The 17,665-nt window shown below is 36.1% G+C and overlaps 1 protein-coding gene across 2 annotated transcripts in view; it reads right to left on the bottom strand.

Moving 5' to 3' along the window:
- Positions 1-6,539: 6,539 nt before the first annotated feature.
- The window catches only part of LOC112042991 (uncharacterized), a 76,245-nt gene continuing 65,119 nt past the window's right edge, over positions 6,540-17,665 (bottom strand). The window contains exons 3-5 of one of the 2 annotated variants that reach the window (XM_052884328.1): positions 16,586-16,688; positions 9,243-9,340; positions 6,540-8,057 (exon numbers count right to left, since the gene is read on the bottom strand). In XM_052884328.1, coding sequence (XP_052740288.1) covers positions 7,939-8,057; positions 9,243-9,340; positions 16,586-16,688 — 320 coding nt within the window. In that variant the 3' untranslated portion in view covers positions 6,540-7,938. Of the gene's footprint in view, positions 8,058-9,242; positions 9,359-16,585; positions 16,689-17,665 lie in introns of both variants that reach the window. The other variant, XM_052884327.1, reaches the window with a different exon arrangement.

Consider the following 17,665-nt stretch of genomic DNA (forward strand, 5'->3'; position numbering starts at 1 on the left):
ACTATGACCATTTTCGAAAAAGATTTAAATCTATGGAATAAAAAAAGTAATATATGGCGTTGCGCAAACGTAGACACATTTTGTTACCAACGAGGGAGACATAAACATAAATTACCTTCCATACAAATTGTACAGGTAAAAGGATTGCTCCACACAAGCGTCTGTGTCTACTTGCAGCCACCGAAATCTCGTTTTCCTGTAGCCCATGTCAGTAAACAGGCCAAAGTAAACAGTTCGTTGACACAGTCAATGAACGATTCGGTCATTTGACCCGAGGGCGGGCAGCGTGGAATACATCGATTATTGCAATTAATCTTTTTTAAATATCTCATTCATTGGCTAATGGATCGCATTTAAAATAAACGATTTTATGGATTGCATCGTCATAATGTGGGGTAGTTCATCAAGACTTGTAGATACAGATAGTCGTTTTTGCTAATGGGTACTAGAGATCATTGGTTACTAACAATAATAGAATTTAATCAATCGTCCACACAAGCCTCTGTCTCTACTTGTGCAGCCACTGAATTCACGTTTTCCTACAGCCCAATTCAGTAAATAGTCCGTTGACACAATCAATGAACGATTCGGTCATTTGACCCGAGGGTGGGCAGCGGGGAAATACATATCGATTATTGTAATTAATCTTTAATATCTCATTCACTGGTTAATGGATCGCATGTAAAATGAACGGTTTTATGGAGTGCATCGACATAATTTACTATCTACAAATTATTTGAAGTACTACCCCACTTTTGTAGATAGTAATTTTTGCTACTAGGTAGGTACTAGAGATTTTTGGTTATCAACAATAATTAAATTGTAGTAATTTCAGCCAATAGTCTTATAGTGAAAAGTTGCACGTTAGTAGCTTTCGTTGGGCTATTGGATCAAGGGCCGGCACCGTCTCAACAACTACTGAAGACAGTAGTTGTTGAGGCGGTGCTTATTATGAGGAGGTTCCTCACCCTGGAGTCCTAACCGCGGGCTGCTTGAGGACTCAAGTGTGGAAGAACAGATTTTTTAGTGTCTAATGTTTTATGAGTTTTCTTTTCAATATATTTAAAAGTTAAAATGTATTTATAAATAAATGAGAGTGATAAATCTAATGAAAATAAAAAGATAGTCATAGGATGTACCTACTGTAACAATGAAAGTTATATACATCATGAATTATCGTATAAGTGATTGCTTCAAATAACTCAGATCAGTCCACAACTACAACTATTTCAAAACTATTCAATTGCGAAAAACATCGTTTGGTTAGTAACAAAAAGTTTCAACGTTTACAAACGCCCAAAGGTAAAAAGGGTGCTCAGGCACAGATTAAATAAACTCTTAAATCACTAATAGACAAGTAAGTTACTCTCCTAAACGTACAGTTTATCTACTATCTAACTTATTTATACAATTCATAAAAAATGTTGACTATTCAGTCGTTTTCCTTACATACTACACGGATATTCGACATACAACGTCAAACATACTGACGAACATGGACACCTAGGATTAATTTATAAGTACAATGTAATGGGTATTACAACCATGAAGTAGACTTTGTTTCTATCTCTCTCTTAATCTTTTATATAGTTTCCGCGGCAGAGACACTGGTGAAGGTAATTAAAGGCTTCATGTTAGCGTCTAAGGCTTTGTACTTAAATATCGTAGTCTAGAATTTATTCAGTAAGATTTTGCACGTTTAGTTACTAACATCAAATATTGTACAGTCGTCATTGTCATACAAATGTATAACAACCAACCGTTAGGCTACCGGTCCACCAAAGCGGAAAGAGGGAGCTTAGCGAAGACACGGACTATTGCGTAGCGGAATTGCGTACTGTCTGTCCACTGGAGTCGAGCGAGGTTGCGGAGCGACATTGCAGACTATATTAAACAAATAAATGTTAAATTTAATCTATTTAACCCCACTCTGTTACCCCGCCTAGCTTATCGCTTTTATATGAATTTTTAAACTAGCTCGCAAGTCCTCCACTTAAGAGGAGCGGAGATTTTGTGCAATCCTGTGCTGGTTAATATTTCTCCGTTTCTCGGTTCCGCTGCCTCGCTTCGCTCCAGTGGACTGGCAGACTTACTGGCTACGTAACAGTTTTGTACGCGAAAAGCGAGCAGCAACTGCAACATAGCAACTGTCAAATTTACATAATCAGCGGTCCGGACTTGCTGAATTTAACCTGATAAAGCCTTATACGCTATGTTAATTGCCTTCCAGTCACGAATTTCGTTAAGATGGCAGTGCGTTCATCACTTTATTTAGAAAAATGCCTGTACACATGAGAAACAAATGAATGGAATAGCTTACACTCTACAAAGTTGCATAGAAATAATTTGGCAGTAATAGTTTTCATAAATAGGTCACAATCAAACGTCTTCACCAGTGTCTCGTCGTGACTAAGTTGTGGCAACTCTTCATACCTTTCATAGCCGGTCGCCCAAATGTGCTGATCATTCTAAAAAAATAATGCATTTTATTTAGTAGTATTATTCAAAATATATAATAATGGAATATATCTACTTGTTCATATCAAAGTGTATTTGGTCATGAACAAAACCTTTGGTCAACATCATAAAGTCAAGTAAAGTCTTGGTTTCAATACCTGATGGAGAACCGTTTCTATGCTACACTTAACATTTGGGAGAAGTTTACAATTTTTGCATCTCTATATTTTTGTGTACAAGTGACCTGTATATTTTTTTAATAACTTCCAAGCTATTAAAAGAATGGTTAAAATGTTGTACATATTTCATTACTTTACTGCATTTTTATATTGCAAACACATTTCTTAACGTTTCAAAAGTGCTTGTAAACTGAGACCACTTGAAATGAACTTAGTTTGACTTATATTAAATAACGTGTAACTTTTAAATCGCTTGCAAAGGAGTATGGTGAGTAGAGTTAATTTTAAAACTGTAAATTAATTATAGTGAAAAATAAGTCAAAATTCGACCGAATTTCAAAGATGTGTCTATGTGATGATGAACCGTTCGACCAAATCATACCGAGTATTTAACAATTTCGGGTGGTACTGTCTGCCTAAATAATAGATCATACTTATACATCTACCTAATATAAAATGCCTATAATATCTTGTCCTCAGAACGTATAACGTATTTCTTTTTGACGGTCAATTTTGTCCTCTTCTACCCTCTTTACAACGATCTTTTTCACAGACAAAGAAATAGTTTATTGACACTTTAATTTTTCAAGTGTGTTTGACCACCTTTTTGTGACCGTTTATTTTCAAATGACACTTTTAAGCGTCCACGACCAACTTTTATGAAGCATCGCTCGTAAAATAACCAAGGACCCGTATAAACTTTGATATGAAAAGTTTTGAAGTTCTACATATTGGATATTTTAAAAATCAATTTAAGTTTTTAATTAACTAACTTAAAGCGACAATGTGTGATTTAGTACAAATATGATGTATTTATATTTCCTATCCTAATTCATATAATTAATTACTCGTAACTAACAAAACTAATTACACATGACGATAATAAACGGCGAAGATTACATTTAAAACAAAAATTATGGAAAAATAGGATTTTGGGGATATTTTGGACCAGCTTCTTTAATAAAATATAGGTAAATATTGAAAAAATACAGGAAAACTACATATTTCGCACAATGTATTTAATTTTTATCTCCAAATGCTTGAATTCAGAATTTTTACTTGGTACACGATTAGTACGCTAAATTAGTACACAGGTATGAAAATCAAGTTTTTCTGTTTGAGCGGTGCAGAGTGGAAATCTGCTGAAAATATGTGTGCTGTTTTTCAATCAAAGGTAAGTTGAGGGAGATTCTTTACAAGCTAGTTTTGCGAAAAGGCTATGCGAGGAAGCTATGCGAGAAATCTGCGATTGCTAAATTAGGCATGCAGTGCATGGACTTTAGTTGAACTCTGTTAGCTCATAAAATATAATCATGCCAGTTTTTGGTACCTATGATAACCACACGAGAGCTTTAGAGATAATTGAATAAATTTGAATCGACACGGACCATTAGATAAGATTTTATGAAAAATAAATTATTCTAAAAATTATTAAATTAATATTAATTAATTAATTTCAATTTAATTTTTAAATAAATAATATTTTCAACAAAACCGATATAAAAGTAAACTTGGACACAATGTACTCGTATTAAGGAGCAAGGCAAATTTGAGCTGTGCACAAATATGTTGGTCTTCTTTGAATTTAGGGCCTGCGGTATCACATGCAAGTTATAATTATGTGTGAGTCGATATTTTTATAAATCGCCAGTGAGAGTTTTGAGTTCATCTCTGTCTATTTTAATCTATAGTATAGTATTAGACAGAGAGAAGTAGAAATTCAAACCTCACAATGTCAAGTTATAAAAATAATCGTTACAGAATATAGCGCTCCTAGAGGATGTAGCACTGAGAAATCGGGTTTTCGCGGAAAATAGGAAACTCATTGTATAAATAACGAGCTTCCGCAAATTAACGCTTGCTTCTATTCAATATACTCTTACATACATACTTTGTTAATAAGAAGCGCTGTCTTTATATTCAGCCATTAAACTAAATGATGCGTTTCCATTGAGCAATATCAGTCTGTCATAGTTCACCTGATCGTCATACATTACCATTGGACGAACCATAGACAAGTCTACGTGATGCAATCTATTTTTTGGAGTTTACTCCTTAAGAATCGATTTTTCTTATATAGCCCCCGGTATGGAGAAAATATGGGCAGTGAAATTCGATGAACAAATGACAGCGTTACGTTTTTTGTCCGCAAACTATTCTGCGCACCTTTCAGCGTGTGCTGCCTGCTGCTCCTCGGTTGCGCCCCTTTCACTTTTCAAGCGTAGGTATTGAGACGTACATAGTGTATACTGTGGGCAACATACACCTATTTAGACAGTCGACCTGAAAGAATAAACTCCATTCGTGCGTCAGAGCTGAGACACTTTTTTATGTAGCATATGATATTAAGTTTACTTACTCTTATATTATAAAACTTGAATTATTTGAAACACAAATTAAAGAACAGAAAAAAAACAACTGTTTTATAAAATATTTTGTTACTATAATAGTAAAGTGTTCGATTGATTTTAAGAACTTTTCATGTATTTTTTTTTCATATTTCATATTTTTTTTCATAGGATTAGCTACTTTTATGTCATTGGCAACCATCATGATATTAATTACCTACTCGTCGTTTTAGCATTAACATTTATTAATGCATAAATTGTAGCTACGATGCATTTTGATAGTTAGGTTAATTTCTACTAATCACCGTTATGTTTGTAATAATTGTCGTGATTATAGTTCTAGAGCTGGTAGATATTTTCGAGTAACCATAAATTTCATTTCAATAGCTCTTTACGATTTATATCTAAAACAAAATTGTAGAGATGACTGAAAGTTGAAATTAAACAAAGTATGTTTTTGAAAACATACCTTGGTCTATCTATAACTTTCACTTAAAGTTAAGTATATTACGGTACGTTAAACTTTAAAAATTCAATGAGGTGAGTGGAAAATCAACGTTTGTAAGAAGTTTTTTTTGAGACAAAAATACACTATAATTTTCAAATCCTCAACGCTTGATAAAGCCCTTACCTACATTTTAGCTTTGCATTATTATGACAACAGAACAAGATTTCACAGCGCCTCAAATATTTATTCAAAAATGGTTACCAGCTCTTCTACTATTACTATTTTTATTTAAATGTCTCAAGAAAGTCTTTAGATTCTATCCGCCATTTTATTATTCCTGACGCTAGCTATGCAATGCTATTATTTTCCATTGAACAAAATAGGTAAAGGATAGCTACTTTTATATTTTAGCAATTTGGTTTAGTGTTGATTTTTTGACTAGCACCATTAGGTTTCGATTTATGTGAGTTATAAATTCAAAACTAAACACACTAACACGTGAGAGATGATTTACTAGATATATAGAAAGTTCTACAGAACGCATTAAAAGTCTACTTTCCATAATAGCTGTTTACCCAATGCTTAATGAGGATTAGAAATAAAAGCTTATACTACTAGTAATTATGACACAAACAATTCCGTTAAATTTCAGACATTTTGGCATCACAAGAGAAAGCCAGTCAACAGTGTTCAAATGAAGGCTACGTCACCGTAAAATTGTAAATACCGTTAAATTATAATCTATCTTGCGAGATTGTGAACGATTGAAAAATTGTGAACCGCATATTGCTTACAATTTAACCTGTTATTATACGCTAGATTGTAAGGAAGAACGTAGAAATAAAAAACTAAATTAATTACTAAACTAACCTAACATAACCATTGGTTTCAGAGACACTCAAGTTCCGGTTCTTAAGAGTATGTTGCGGTTCACAATATTTCGATAGTTTACAATCTCGCGAGATAGATTATAATCTAACGGTATTTACAATTGTACGCTGTCATAATTATACATATTCTATTTTACGATGAAGGTTTGGTTTACCTTGAACAAAAAAAATGACATATTTTGAATTGTGTTAGCTAAGTGGTTGCTAAGCAAGGTTTTGTTGGCAAAAAGATCTCGATATTATACGGCAATATCATTAAGAAAATCTTATTTCAAAAAGTCGTTTATGCTTTGTTAAATTACACACTTAAACGCGTGTGTCCTGTTTACCTTACTAACACAACTATTCCAAATCGTCATCATAAAATAGAACATCTATACAGATTTGAACACAATTGTTATGCAGGTATTGCACTCATTAATATAGGCTGTTGGACAATGCTTTCCTGTTTTTCTTATATCATTTAAAATAATAAAATATCATAGGGATTAAGTGACTTAATAGATAAATATATCAAATGCCTGAGATGCAATACTCAATTTCAATATGTAAAGGTAGGTATTTACAAACAGCCAAAAATTTATCAAAATTCTACATTAAATGTAACCGTATCGTTGTCTCACAATGTTAATACTATCCTATTACGATGCATTACGATTTTTTAATTTAACCAATTGACGCGCGTTTGGGAAACACTTGGTCCTAACTCACTTTCCTCTTTATTATCTGAAGCGTCTTATTTTTAATTAACGAAATGTAACAAATCAAGCGGTTTTATTACAAAAATACGGAACAAATAAACGGGATGGTGTCGCCTTCCGTTAGGGAATGCGTATTTTTTTAAAAACCTATTGTTAATTACGTCCCTTACAAAGTCTATAGAACGGTAAAGGCACGGTAATGATGTGTATTGCACTTATTATACGGGAACTTCCATACAAAACAGAGAGAAGAAATTCCTTCTAAAGGGTTCAAAAATGCTCTATTCTACAAGTCGAATCGAGGAAAGCATTTCAAGGCACATCCATTTAGAAATAACAGTAAAGTGGTAAAGTTTTAGTGGTTAAAATTAGAGCGACCGCTACAAGCGTGACCTACAGTCTACGAGAGATATCCGTCAGGTGACAGTCCACAGTGACACAATCATTATACCAATCCGAACATTTTACTCAACTCATACCGATACACTTTTAACACGTTTGGGATACCTACATACACAATATGAATATATCGAAATATTATACGAAGCTCATGTGGTTCATTGAAAACTCGCACCTTGCATGCATTCAGAAAACATGTAGTCTCAAGTGTCAGTTCACTATTTTCAGTTCACTAAGTCAGTTATCACACACTCCGCCGTTGGCCACCGTGGGGATGTAGAATCCGTTAAGTTTGTCGTGGCGGCAGGGGGCGGAGGGTGGGTGTCAGAAGGGGTGGCGCCGGTCGCACGGCAGCTGCAGGCAGGCGCCGCGGCACAGGTGGCGCGCGGCGTGCAGGAAGGCGCGCGGCGGCGGGGGCAGCACCGGGGACAGCGAGCCCGCGCCGGAGGGGCTCCGGTCCCGGTCCGGCGCGGAGGGCGGGCGCTACACGTGCGTGCACGCGCCCGCCGCCACGGGTCAGCCGGCCAGCGCGTCCTCGGGCTCCGGCGACCAGCAGTTGTCGGACAGCCAGCAGCCCACCACCACTGTCACCACGCCGATCAGCAGCGCGAGCACTATGTACACCTCCGCGTTCCCTGTCCCAAAAATACTACGTTGGAACATGAATTACTCTATTAAAAAGCGAAAGTCTGTGTGTGTTGTCGTTGTTAATGTTGTTAAACTGGTTTGGCTGAAATGTGGGAAAGAGATAGAATATACCCTGGATTAACACATAGGCTAAATCATCGCTAAATATGGACATTATTAGAAGGCTCAAAGTCGCTCAGCGGGCGATGGAGCGAGTTATGCTTGCAATTTCTCTGTGTGGTCGAATCAGAAATGAGGAGATCCGCAGACGAACTAATGTCACTGATATAGGTCAGCGAGTCGCAATGGGCAGGCCACATAGTTCGAAGAGCCGATGGGCGTTGGGATCCAAAGATGCTTGAATAGCGACCGCGCACCGCCGGTCGCTATTCCAGCATCTTGGGTCGCCGACGTCCGTTTGAATTTAATATTACAAGGTGTTTGAACTAAAAGCGACAAGGTCCCCTATTATATTCTACTTAATTTGTTTCTGTTTTATTATTCATTTCTTTATTTTGAACTTACAAATTAGAGTGTAAATAAAATAAGATCCCATGTTGGGTCCCTTTGTTTCTTTGCCTCAATGAGAGACATAATTAGGCTACTCACCTGCTGTACAAATCTAAGAAGTTTTTTTGCATAAAAGCAGTTTAGATGCCTAGAAACTCTAATGACATTTTTATTTGTGAAAATAACCTCGTAATTGCAATATTTTTATAAAACAAAATTGTATTTTTATCACGTCACCGCAAACGCCAATCATAAACTGTAACGTCATTCGCTACAAGGCATCGGTTTGTGATTGGCGCTTGCGGTGACGCTGTTATCTCTATGAATGACGTCACTTGCTAATGTATTGTTTCGGCGGCAAAATTTTACGTAGATATTTTTACATTTATATTAAATTTTTTACTGGTAATTGACGGGACAAAATAAAATATAGCTTTATAATGCTTCCATTATTCAGTTTAAACACTGTTTACACAAGAGGCAAGTAGCCTATTTTCTTAATCATTGATGCAACTTTGTAAGCATTGTTACACTATAGTTGTTACCAGCATATCTTGCATTTATATCTTGCTTTTATAATACATAATTACTCAAAAATATTTCCAATGTTGTTAACAACGTTAACTGTTTCCCAAATTGAAAGTTACAGCTCGTAAATATGCTAAACGGCGCCCAAAACGTACCGAGCTGTTTCCGAATGCCTAATGGCTGCCGGCTGCGCCACAGCGAATTGATGAGTGTAGGGTCTCCCCGAGTGCGCCAGTCACGGTATCCTCGCCCCCTGGAATACTGACTGAATCTGCGTACAAACACAGACATTAGTGCACACACATAACACATCGCCTCAAACAATACATCGGTAACGAACTATAATCTGTATGGTATCAAATATTCACAATCGCTTTGAATAGTACGAGTTCCGGCATAAGAAATATATAACTCATCTGTTATTTATTTGGGATAAAAATAAATTAAAGAAAATATTCAAAAAAAATCAAAATTCATTTATTTCAAGTAGGCTCAGTATACAAGCACTTTTGATACGTCAGTTGACTATTTGTAAAGATTCTACCACCGGTTTAGAAGGCAGGTTCTGCTGAGAAGAAACCGGCAAGAAACTCAACAGTTGGTCTTTTAAAAAAAATCACATTGACAAATTGCTTAGTAAAATTGTATCCGGATTGTATTAAATGATTATTTTTTTATTAAATTTGTTTTATCTACTTTCCTCATTGGTTAATTCAAAAAAGTCGTATACTAGTTATATGAATATACCAAACAGAATTGAAAACGTAAAGATTTCAAACTGTAACCTTGGGGTTGCCTGATATAAACAGTTGACTAATCTCTCATCAGTTATTTAGTCTTCTAATATGTCAATTGAAAGCTTACTAACAAAAAAAGGAGGAGTTTTTTTTTTATTTTAGCCTTTGACTACAATCTCACCTGATAGTAAGTGATGATGCAATCTAAGATCAAAGCGGGCTAACTTGTAAGGATGAAAATCCACACCCCCTTTGGTTTCTACACGACATCGTACCGGAACGCCAAATGGCTATAACGGCCACGGCCGAAGTCTCCCACCAGCCAAAATAAGAAGTTTTCAATACGTTTTCAAGAATTTCAAACGCGTATGTTAACTTTTTGTTATTTTTAATGTTTGTTATTTTGTGTTTAATTTCACTGAACTAAGCTGCCTTTGATCATATAACTTTCTTAAAATTATGCATGAAAAGTGTGTCTGGCCGCAATTTAACTAGGTAACCAATTTGCAATGTGTCACTGTGAATATCATTTATCATTTATTTTCTTTCACTAATAAATAACAGATGAGGGTATACATTTGTTATGCCAGATCATAGACCATAACTCAATAAAACTGCCAAAGGCCTTGCGGCTGAGCTATGCCAACGCGAACTAAAGCTAGCGGACCATACAAATTGGAGTTTTTACTGATAGAAGCGACAAAGCGAAATTGAATTGTTAGCGTTTTCCGTTTTGAGGACTTTTTTCATTTTCGTGCAGGATGTCTATGCGTATGTAAGTGTTTCATGCGAACAAATCTAACGTGAGTTTTGCTTATCTAATGCTAACTTTCCGAGGATACGTTGAGGCGCGGATTATGTGGTATAATTAAATCATACAAGCTGTTTTATGTACGAATGGAATAAAATGCGTTCAGCGTCACAAAATATCTTTACGAGTATATACAAACTGTGTCAATTTCAGCGATAAAAATGTTAATTGAACAATTCAATTTCGCAAATCTTAAATTTTTAATTACATCCCATCGGAAATGTTCGCGGAGTAAGCCTTCGCAAGCGTTCTGACTCCGTGAATATTCCCGTCAGGCATTTTGAAGTATTTGCCTATAAATTAATCTTTGCTCTTTGATCTAAATACCAGTAAAAACGTGGGACATCTCAAGTTTGATATACAAGTAAACATATTTAAATAAATTGTATCCGTAAAGAGTATGCTCTGAGTTTGGTTTAAATACCTACTTGCGATTACCTAAACTACAATAATCCAGTCAAATAGGACTTTGAAGGTTACAATAAATACCATAGAGCTAAAAATTGGTATGAATGTTCAGAATACTATTATAAATGAATTGTGAAAAGTCCCCATCAATCCCCCTTGTGCAAAAAAAAATATTGATGGTCAAAGTTTGCGAAAATAGAGTTTTTACGATTTCAGCAAAAATTGTTTTAACAGAAATTGTAGATCATCCGATTTTCTACAAAAAATGTATCCACACTTTTTTCATAAGTATTGCAATATCCGTGATACAGCGGTTGAAAGAATTAAAAAAAATATTTTTTTCGTAATAGGATGATCTATAACTTTTGTCTGAACTATTTTTGCTGTAAAACTCACCGTCTAGCTGTAAAACGCGAAAAACCTATTTTCGCAAACTTTCCCCATCAATATTTTTTTTGCACAAGGGGGATTGATGGGGACTTTTCACAATTCATTTATAATAGTATTCTGAACGTTCATACCAATTTTTAGCTCTATGGGAATTATTGTAACCTTACTTCTATTTTAAGGGTTAATTTGACTGGACTACAATCAAACGTGCATATTATGTAGTTACCATGCAGTGGAACTATGCTTACATCAACCATCGGTAATAAACGAGGGCTTATAAGAATTCTTCTAGAATTCGTATCAACATTCTGGATTTCAATTATGCAGAGATTATTGAAATATATTGGTCTAAATAATAAATTACTTACATCATCTCGTCGGAGCCGTTTCGTTGCGGATGGTAACATATAAAATAAAACTTACATATTTACATCCACAATGAAATTTGTAACCTCGCGCGGATTTAGGTGGGCCGCCGTAGACTTTGCAGCGGCGTGCACAGGGTAAGCAATCGGAGGATGCTAATTCCTATCCCTCATTGCGATTAATGTTTTGATTAAAAAAATAATTACACTAAGATGTTAGGAATCACAAATCAGTATTTTAGGGAGACGAAACAATATGTACTCTTTTCATCTTAGTATTTAACTTCGTCATCATCTCGTGCTCCACTAGATATAAAGTTAGTTATCTAGTTAAAACAAAAACTGTTTTTCACCAAACTAAAGAGACCAGCCCCCCTAGCCAAGTGGCATGTCGAAATGACACGGGAATGACATTTGCTATCGGCAGGTCACGTGATCAAGATCTGTCATTCCCATACATTTTTTTAGTTTACGAAGCGTTAGCGATCGTTGAAAGAGAATCGCCGTGCCACTTGGTAAGGGTCCTATAATGTCGACTATCAAGTATCAATTTATTATCGCAATTGTGCGCACTACTTTTTCTTTTATCGGCGTTGTATTGTGCATTTACAACTAGATTATTATAGAGAACTGAACTTTCTGAATTTGATGTTTAAAATTGGTACCTAGTTTTACGAGTACACGTGGCATACCTGTGTAGCTTACTCAGATTGATTTATTGCAGATCATAATATAGTAATTGTTTGTGAAATACCAAGTGCACGCCAGATTATGATAATATTTAATAAGATACATAAATAATAAGAAACCTGAAGAATTTTCGAGTAGTTAAATGAAATACAGCAGTTTTGTGTTTCTACGTAGCCCACCTAAATGTGCGCTAGCCTTTACTATTTCAACACAATGATGTGCTATGAACAGTGGGTCTGTAAACTGACACAAATCGTGAAACTTTGTAGTAAACATTAAATCATAGACAAGATTATTTAGTCTGATACTTTTTATCTGACTGCACTATCATGAAATTGTTAATGATATGCTAATGAACACAATATGTTGGCTAGACAAACAACACGCATTATTATTATAGTATAGGAGTTCAACAGATGATAACTAAATAACGTGTTTCCAGTTAAATTTCAGCAATAGCTGACCCGACAAACGTTGTTGTGCCATAGTTTTATATAAAACTAGCGGACGCCCGCCATTTGACCTCCTTAATCCGGCCTTATCGCAAAAGCCATTCTTAGCGGACACCTACTAATTATAAGCTACCTCCCTGCCAAATTTCTTCTTTGTACGTCCAGCGGTTTTTGAGATTTCGTGATGCATTCATTTGCAGCTTTGCAGGATTTGAAGGATTGCAGACCTTTCGCATTTATATATTAAGATAACTAAAATCGTGATTAAAAATGAGGGGTAGTGGAAAAGGGAAAAAAATACTTTACAACCTATTCTCACATCTATTAGATATACAAAAAATCATTAAAATTGGTTGAGCCGTTTAAGAACAATGCGACTAGAAACATACAATATTTTCACAAATTAGGTTTATGTTCCTTGTAATATTATATTTCTCTATCAAAATATATATCCCTATACCCCTCATTTTGAATCTATAAAACCCAACAGTTTTTATTTTCAGTGTCCGCGTTTTTATACCATTAATAACATTACGCTTTACAATTATGATCCTATAATGTAAAAAGTACGAAGCGAAGGCATTGTGATTGAAAGCCATAAAGAAAAACAGAATTGAAGAGATTTCTCCTTTCAAACTAGGATAACTACGATCCTAATATTCGTATAAAAGAGGAGGTAGGAACGTAGGAGCTATGTAAGCGTCTTGTTTATTTTGTACTAAACATCATTGTTGTATTTCTGTTTGAAGGTTTACCGGAAAAGTGACTGGCACAAGAGGCTTATGATTTACGTTAACAGGTGCCTGGCATTAGTAATTTTTGTGGAAAATGCTTTGCTCCAATAAACCATCGCTACAGAACGATAGCCACTCACCTCATTAAACCTTTATTGAATGAGTTTCTAAAGAAGACATAACGCCACGAAATGTTTTTTTTAAACTCTATGAAGTTGCAATGTAATACATACATACCTACTTGATTTTGACCTCCAATAGACACCGAGTTAGCGAATAAACTTAAAGACGTGGATCCTCTCCATGTTCCAACAACAATATACAATATACTCTACTAATCGCATTAACGGTCGACTAGGGAAGGTACAGAGAGTTGGTTGTGTCAAGTAATGATAGAACTATAGCTCGACAAATTCGTTGATGACACTCCCATGATATGCGGGCGACGGGAGGGGAAGGACTGCGCGGGTGTGATGTCGTGCGCACGGGGCATCGCTACCCCCCCGGCCCCGAATTTGCCAAGCTATTTACTTTTAGACTGGCTGTGTTTGGCACATTTATCATTCTCGAGCAACTGTCAGATATAAGCTTGTCATTAAATAATGCTACAAAGAAGTAGAAATTTTACTTTGGCTTTCGAAGTTAGCTCAAAGCAATTTGTAAGGCTTTTGCACTTAGTGGGTGTTTGAGAGGAACGCTGGGCGTTTAACTGTTTTAAGTGTGACATTTTTAACGATTTGTAAATGGAGATAAGTAAGCAGTTTCACTCTAATTAGAGGAAATTCGTTTAAAAGAATGTTGAAATTTTTGTATTTCAACGGTAATTTCCTGCAACAATTTTGCATATTTTTTTTATTGCTTAAATGGCGAGCAAACGAGCATGCGGGTCACCTGATGTTAAGTGATTACCGCGGCCCATTGTCATTTGCAATGCCGGAAGCTCTGCTAATGCGTTGCCGGCCTTTGAGACAGTTTATAATGCATTATAGTCAGGGATCCGTAGAACATTTTTACAACTCATAACTGTCAAGTTAATTTTTCGTGAGCAGCTTCATCTCAATGAGACGATCAACTTTTTTCTTCTGGTAGCTAACTAAAATACCAGGAAATAAAAATTTCTGAACGTCGGAACGAGATAATGTACCACGCAAGTTCTAAGACATTGTGGCTGTTAAGTTGTATAACTATTAATTAATCAACAGTAAAAAACATCTGGTTAGTATCTCGTTCGGACGTAGCCCGATGCGTTGGTCAGATCAAATCCGCACCATTCTCGATACAAAAGTACACGAAGCTCTACAAGTTGGGAAAAGCCGAACCGAATGGCGCAACATCGTGGGGGAAAAAGTTGTGAATTTGATAGGGGTCGAGAGAGTATCTCGTTCCGACGCTCAGAAATTTTTATTTCCCGGTATCAGTTAGCTACTAGAATCAAGAATTTTCGTAAATAAAAAAGCTGATCATCAAGATGAAGCTACTCACAAAAATTTGTAAAAAATGTTCTTCGGATCCCGGACTATTCATTGTATTAAAAGTACCTATTATTCATTGTAGTTAAAAGGTACCTAAAACGTGGAGTGAATTTTCTGAATTATTTCATCGCGGCTAATTGCCTCGACTGGTATATTTTTTAACCGACTTTCAAAAGGAGGAGGTTCTACGTTCGGCTGTAAGTTTGTTGACGCAAAGGATCTGTCTGCTAGCTACTCGTAGTATTTTTGCCACCATTCCACGTAGGCTTGCTTTGTATCGCTATTAGCAAGTGAGTTTCTTATTGTCATTTTTACTTTAATTTTTAAATATTAAATTAGATGTAACTACGAGTATCTTAAGAAGTTGAAAAATAAAATATTGTCTAGGGAGGTTCCATTTTATAGGCTTACTGTATTATTTGTTATCTTTTAAAATACAGCATCACCTTATTTGAGTTGTCTAAACACTAATTTTAGATATTTTTTTTAAATATATCCCTCGACAACAATATTTGTGTTACATTTTACTTTTAAATACAAAAAGTTTGTTAATTACTGCGGTTGTTTTTGTAACAAAAAAGTAGGAAACACGTTACCCAGTTGTTGTTGAGGTGTTGTAGGATTTACGTTACGTGAACACAAGTGGTGGTCTGACAACCTGGCGTGACCAGACCTTCGTCATTTTATGATAGATGCAAGTTTGTCAGACCATGGTTAATGCGGTCAGCAACTAGTTACTGTTATGGTGACTTTTGGAGGTGACAAGGCTTACTCAACACACTTACTCTGTGACAACCATTCGCCAGACACCTTTCGTCATTCATCATCATTATCAGCAGGACGTCCACTGTTGGTCATAGGCCTCTTGTATGGACTTACATACATAACGGTCTCGAGCTGCAAGCATCCAGCGGCTTGATGAACCCGCTTGATGTCCTCGGTCCACCTAGTGGAGGTCAAACACATCTTGGTCGAAACATTTAAAGTACGGTTAATAGTGACTGTATTTTCTTAAGAGTTCTGTAAAAGCTGGAATTTAATCATGCTACTTGGACTTAGGTAATTATTAGTGGAATACCTACTAACTGGTTTTATTGATAAGTAGCCTGACAGTTTTGACTTTTGGCTAGTTTTGGCTTTGAAAGCGCAATACAAATAATATGATCTTCAAAGCTTAATTTGTTTCTTTTTCTTAGTTCAGATTTTCAACTTCATAAATACTCTTTGTCAGAGGGTTTTAAGCGCTCTTTAGGCACTCTTAAAAATTAAAAAAAATACTTAGAATTTACCGATTTAATTGAATTTGTATTCTAAGCCAAATCCTGATGCCGTACTTATCTATATTAACAGCATGGGCTGACAAACTCTCAACCATTATAAAATGTGGAAGGTGTGGCCACCGCCGCTCCCACTGCTCGGTGCGCGTGTGAGGGTCGTACCTGCGGACGCCGCCGACGCCGGCGGGCGGCGCGGTGGAGTGCGACACTGCAGGCACCTGCGCGCCGCCCTGCACGCTTCCTTGCGGCGCGCACACACAACACCCTGCGGTCACAGGACAAACAACAAACATTACACACACTCCTGTACTATAAAACCTCGGGATATAACCTTGTCAAAGTAAACTAAGGACACTACGTAGTACTTTGACAAAGTTCCTTCCAACGCTTCCATGCTATAGAAGCCCTCAAACGCACGAGAGCTTTTTTAACGGACAATAAAAAAGCATTCCCAAGTATTGGGCACGACAGCGTTTTTTGTGTCGCAGTATCGCATTTTGGGTGTAGGCAATAGACGTTCATTTAAAAACATAACCAAAACAACAACATCAAAGTAGGAGCTTGAGGACTTTTGTGAAGATTGTTTGATTTATGAATTCGTTGACGCGATTATATATCCGCGATTATAAAATAAAAAAAAAATTATAAAAAGAGCTACATGTATAAGAGCGATACCACATTGTACGCTGCGTTACGTCATCGCAACGGATCAACACATTGTACACCACACCTGCGTTGCGAAGACGCACGTCATTGTTAGTCTCAACAAAGCAAACAAAACAAATGAGTTCTGTCCGTCGTCCGTTGAATCGTCGCCTGCGACGGACGGATGCCACGGAAAGATATGGACAACTTGTTCATATTTTTCCATGGTTCCTTAAAAAGCTGCCGAAAACAGCTTTTGAATTTTAAATTAGACCATACACTCGTTTGCCTACTTCTTTATTTAATAATGTTATATTATTTCAAAAATATATTCTATCGGATAGCATACTAAACAGGCCTTCTAAAGTGTTTATATTGAATCACGTCTTACAACATTTTCTGATAAAAGCTTCGATAGAGGATATTTTGTGATTTGATTTGCCTTTGTACAGCGATCCATCAAAAGCAATATTATTTATTTTGTATAAAATATTGAACAAATACCTAATAACTTAATTTAACATCTTTGCAACCCACCACCACCACCCAACAACAAATGTAAAGCAACATGGTCAGTTATTAAAAATGCTACAGGTA

This window comes from Bicyclus anynana, chromosome 11 (genome assembly GCF_947172395.1).
Source record: "Bicyclus anynana chromosome 11, ilBicAnyn1.1, whole genome shotgun sequence".
Classification (NCBI taxonomy): Eukaryota; Metazoa; Arthropoda; class Insecta; order Lepidoptera; family Nymphalidae; genus Bicyclus; species Bicyclus anynana.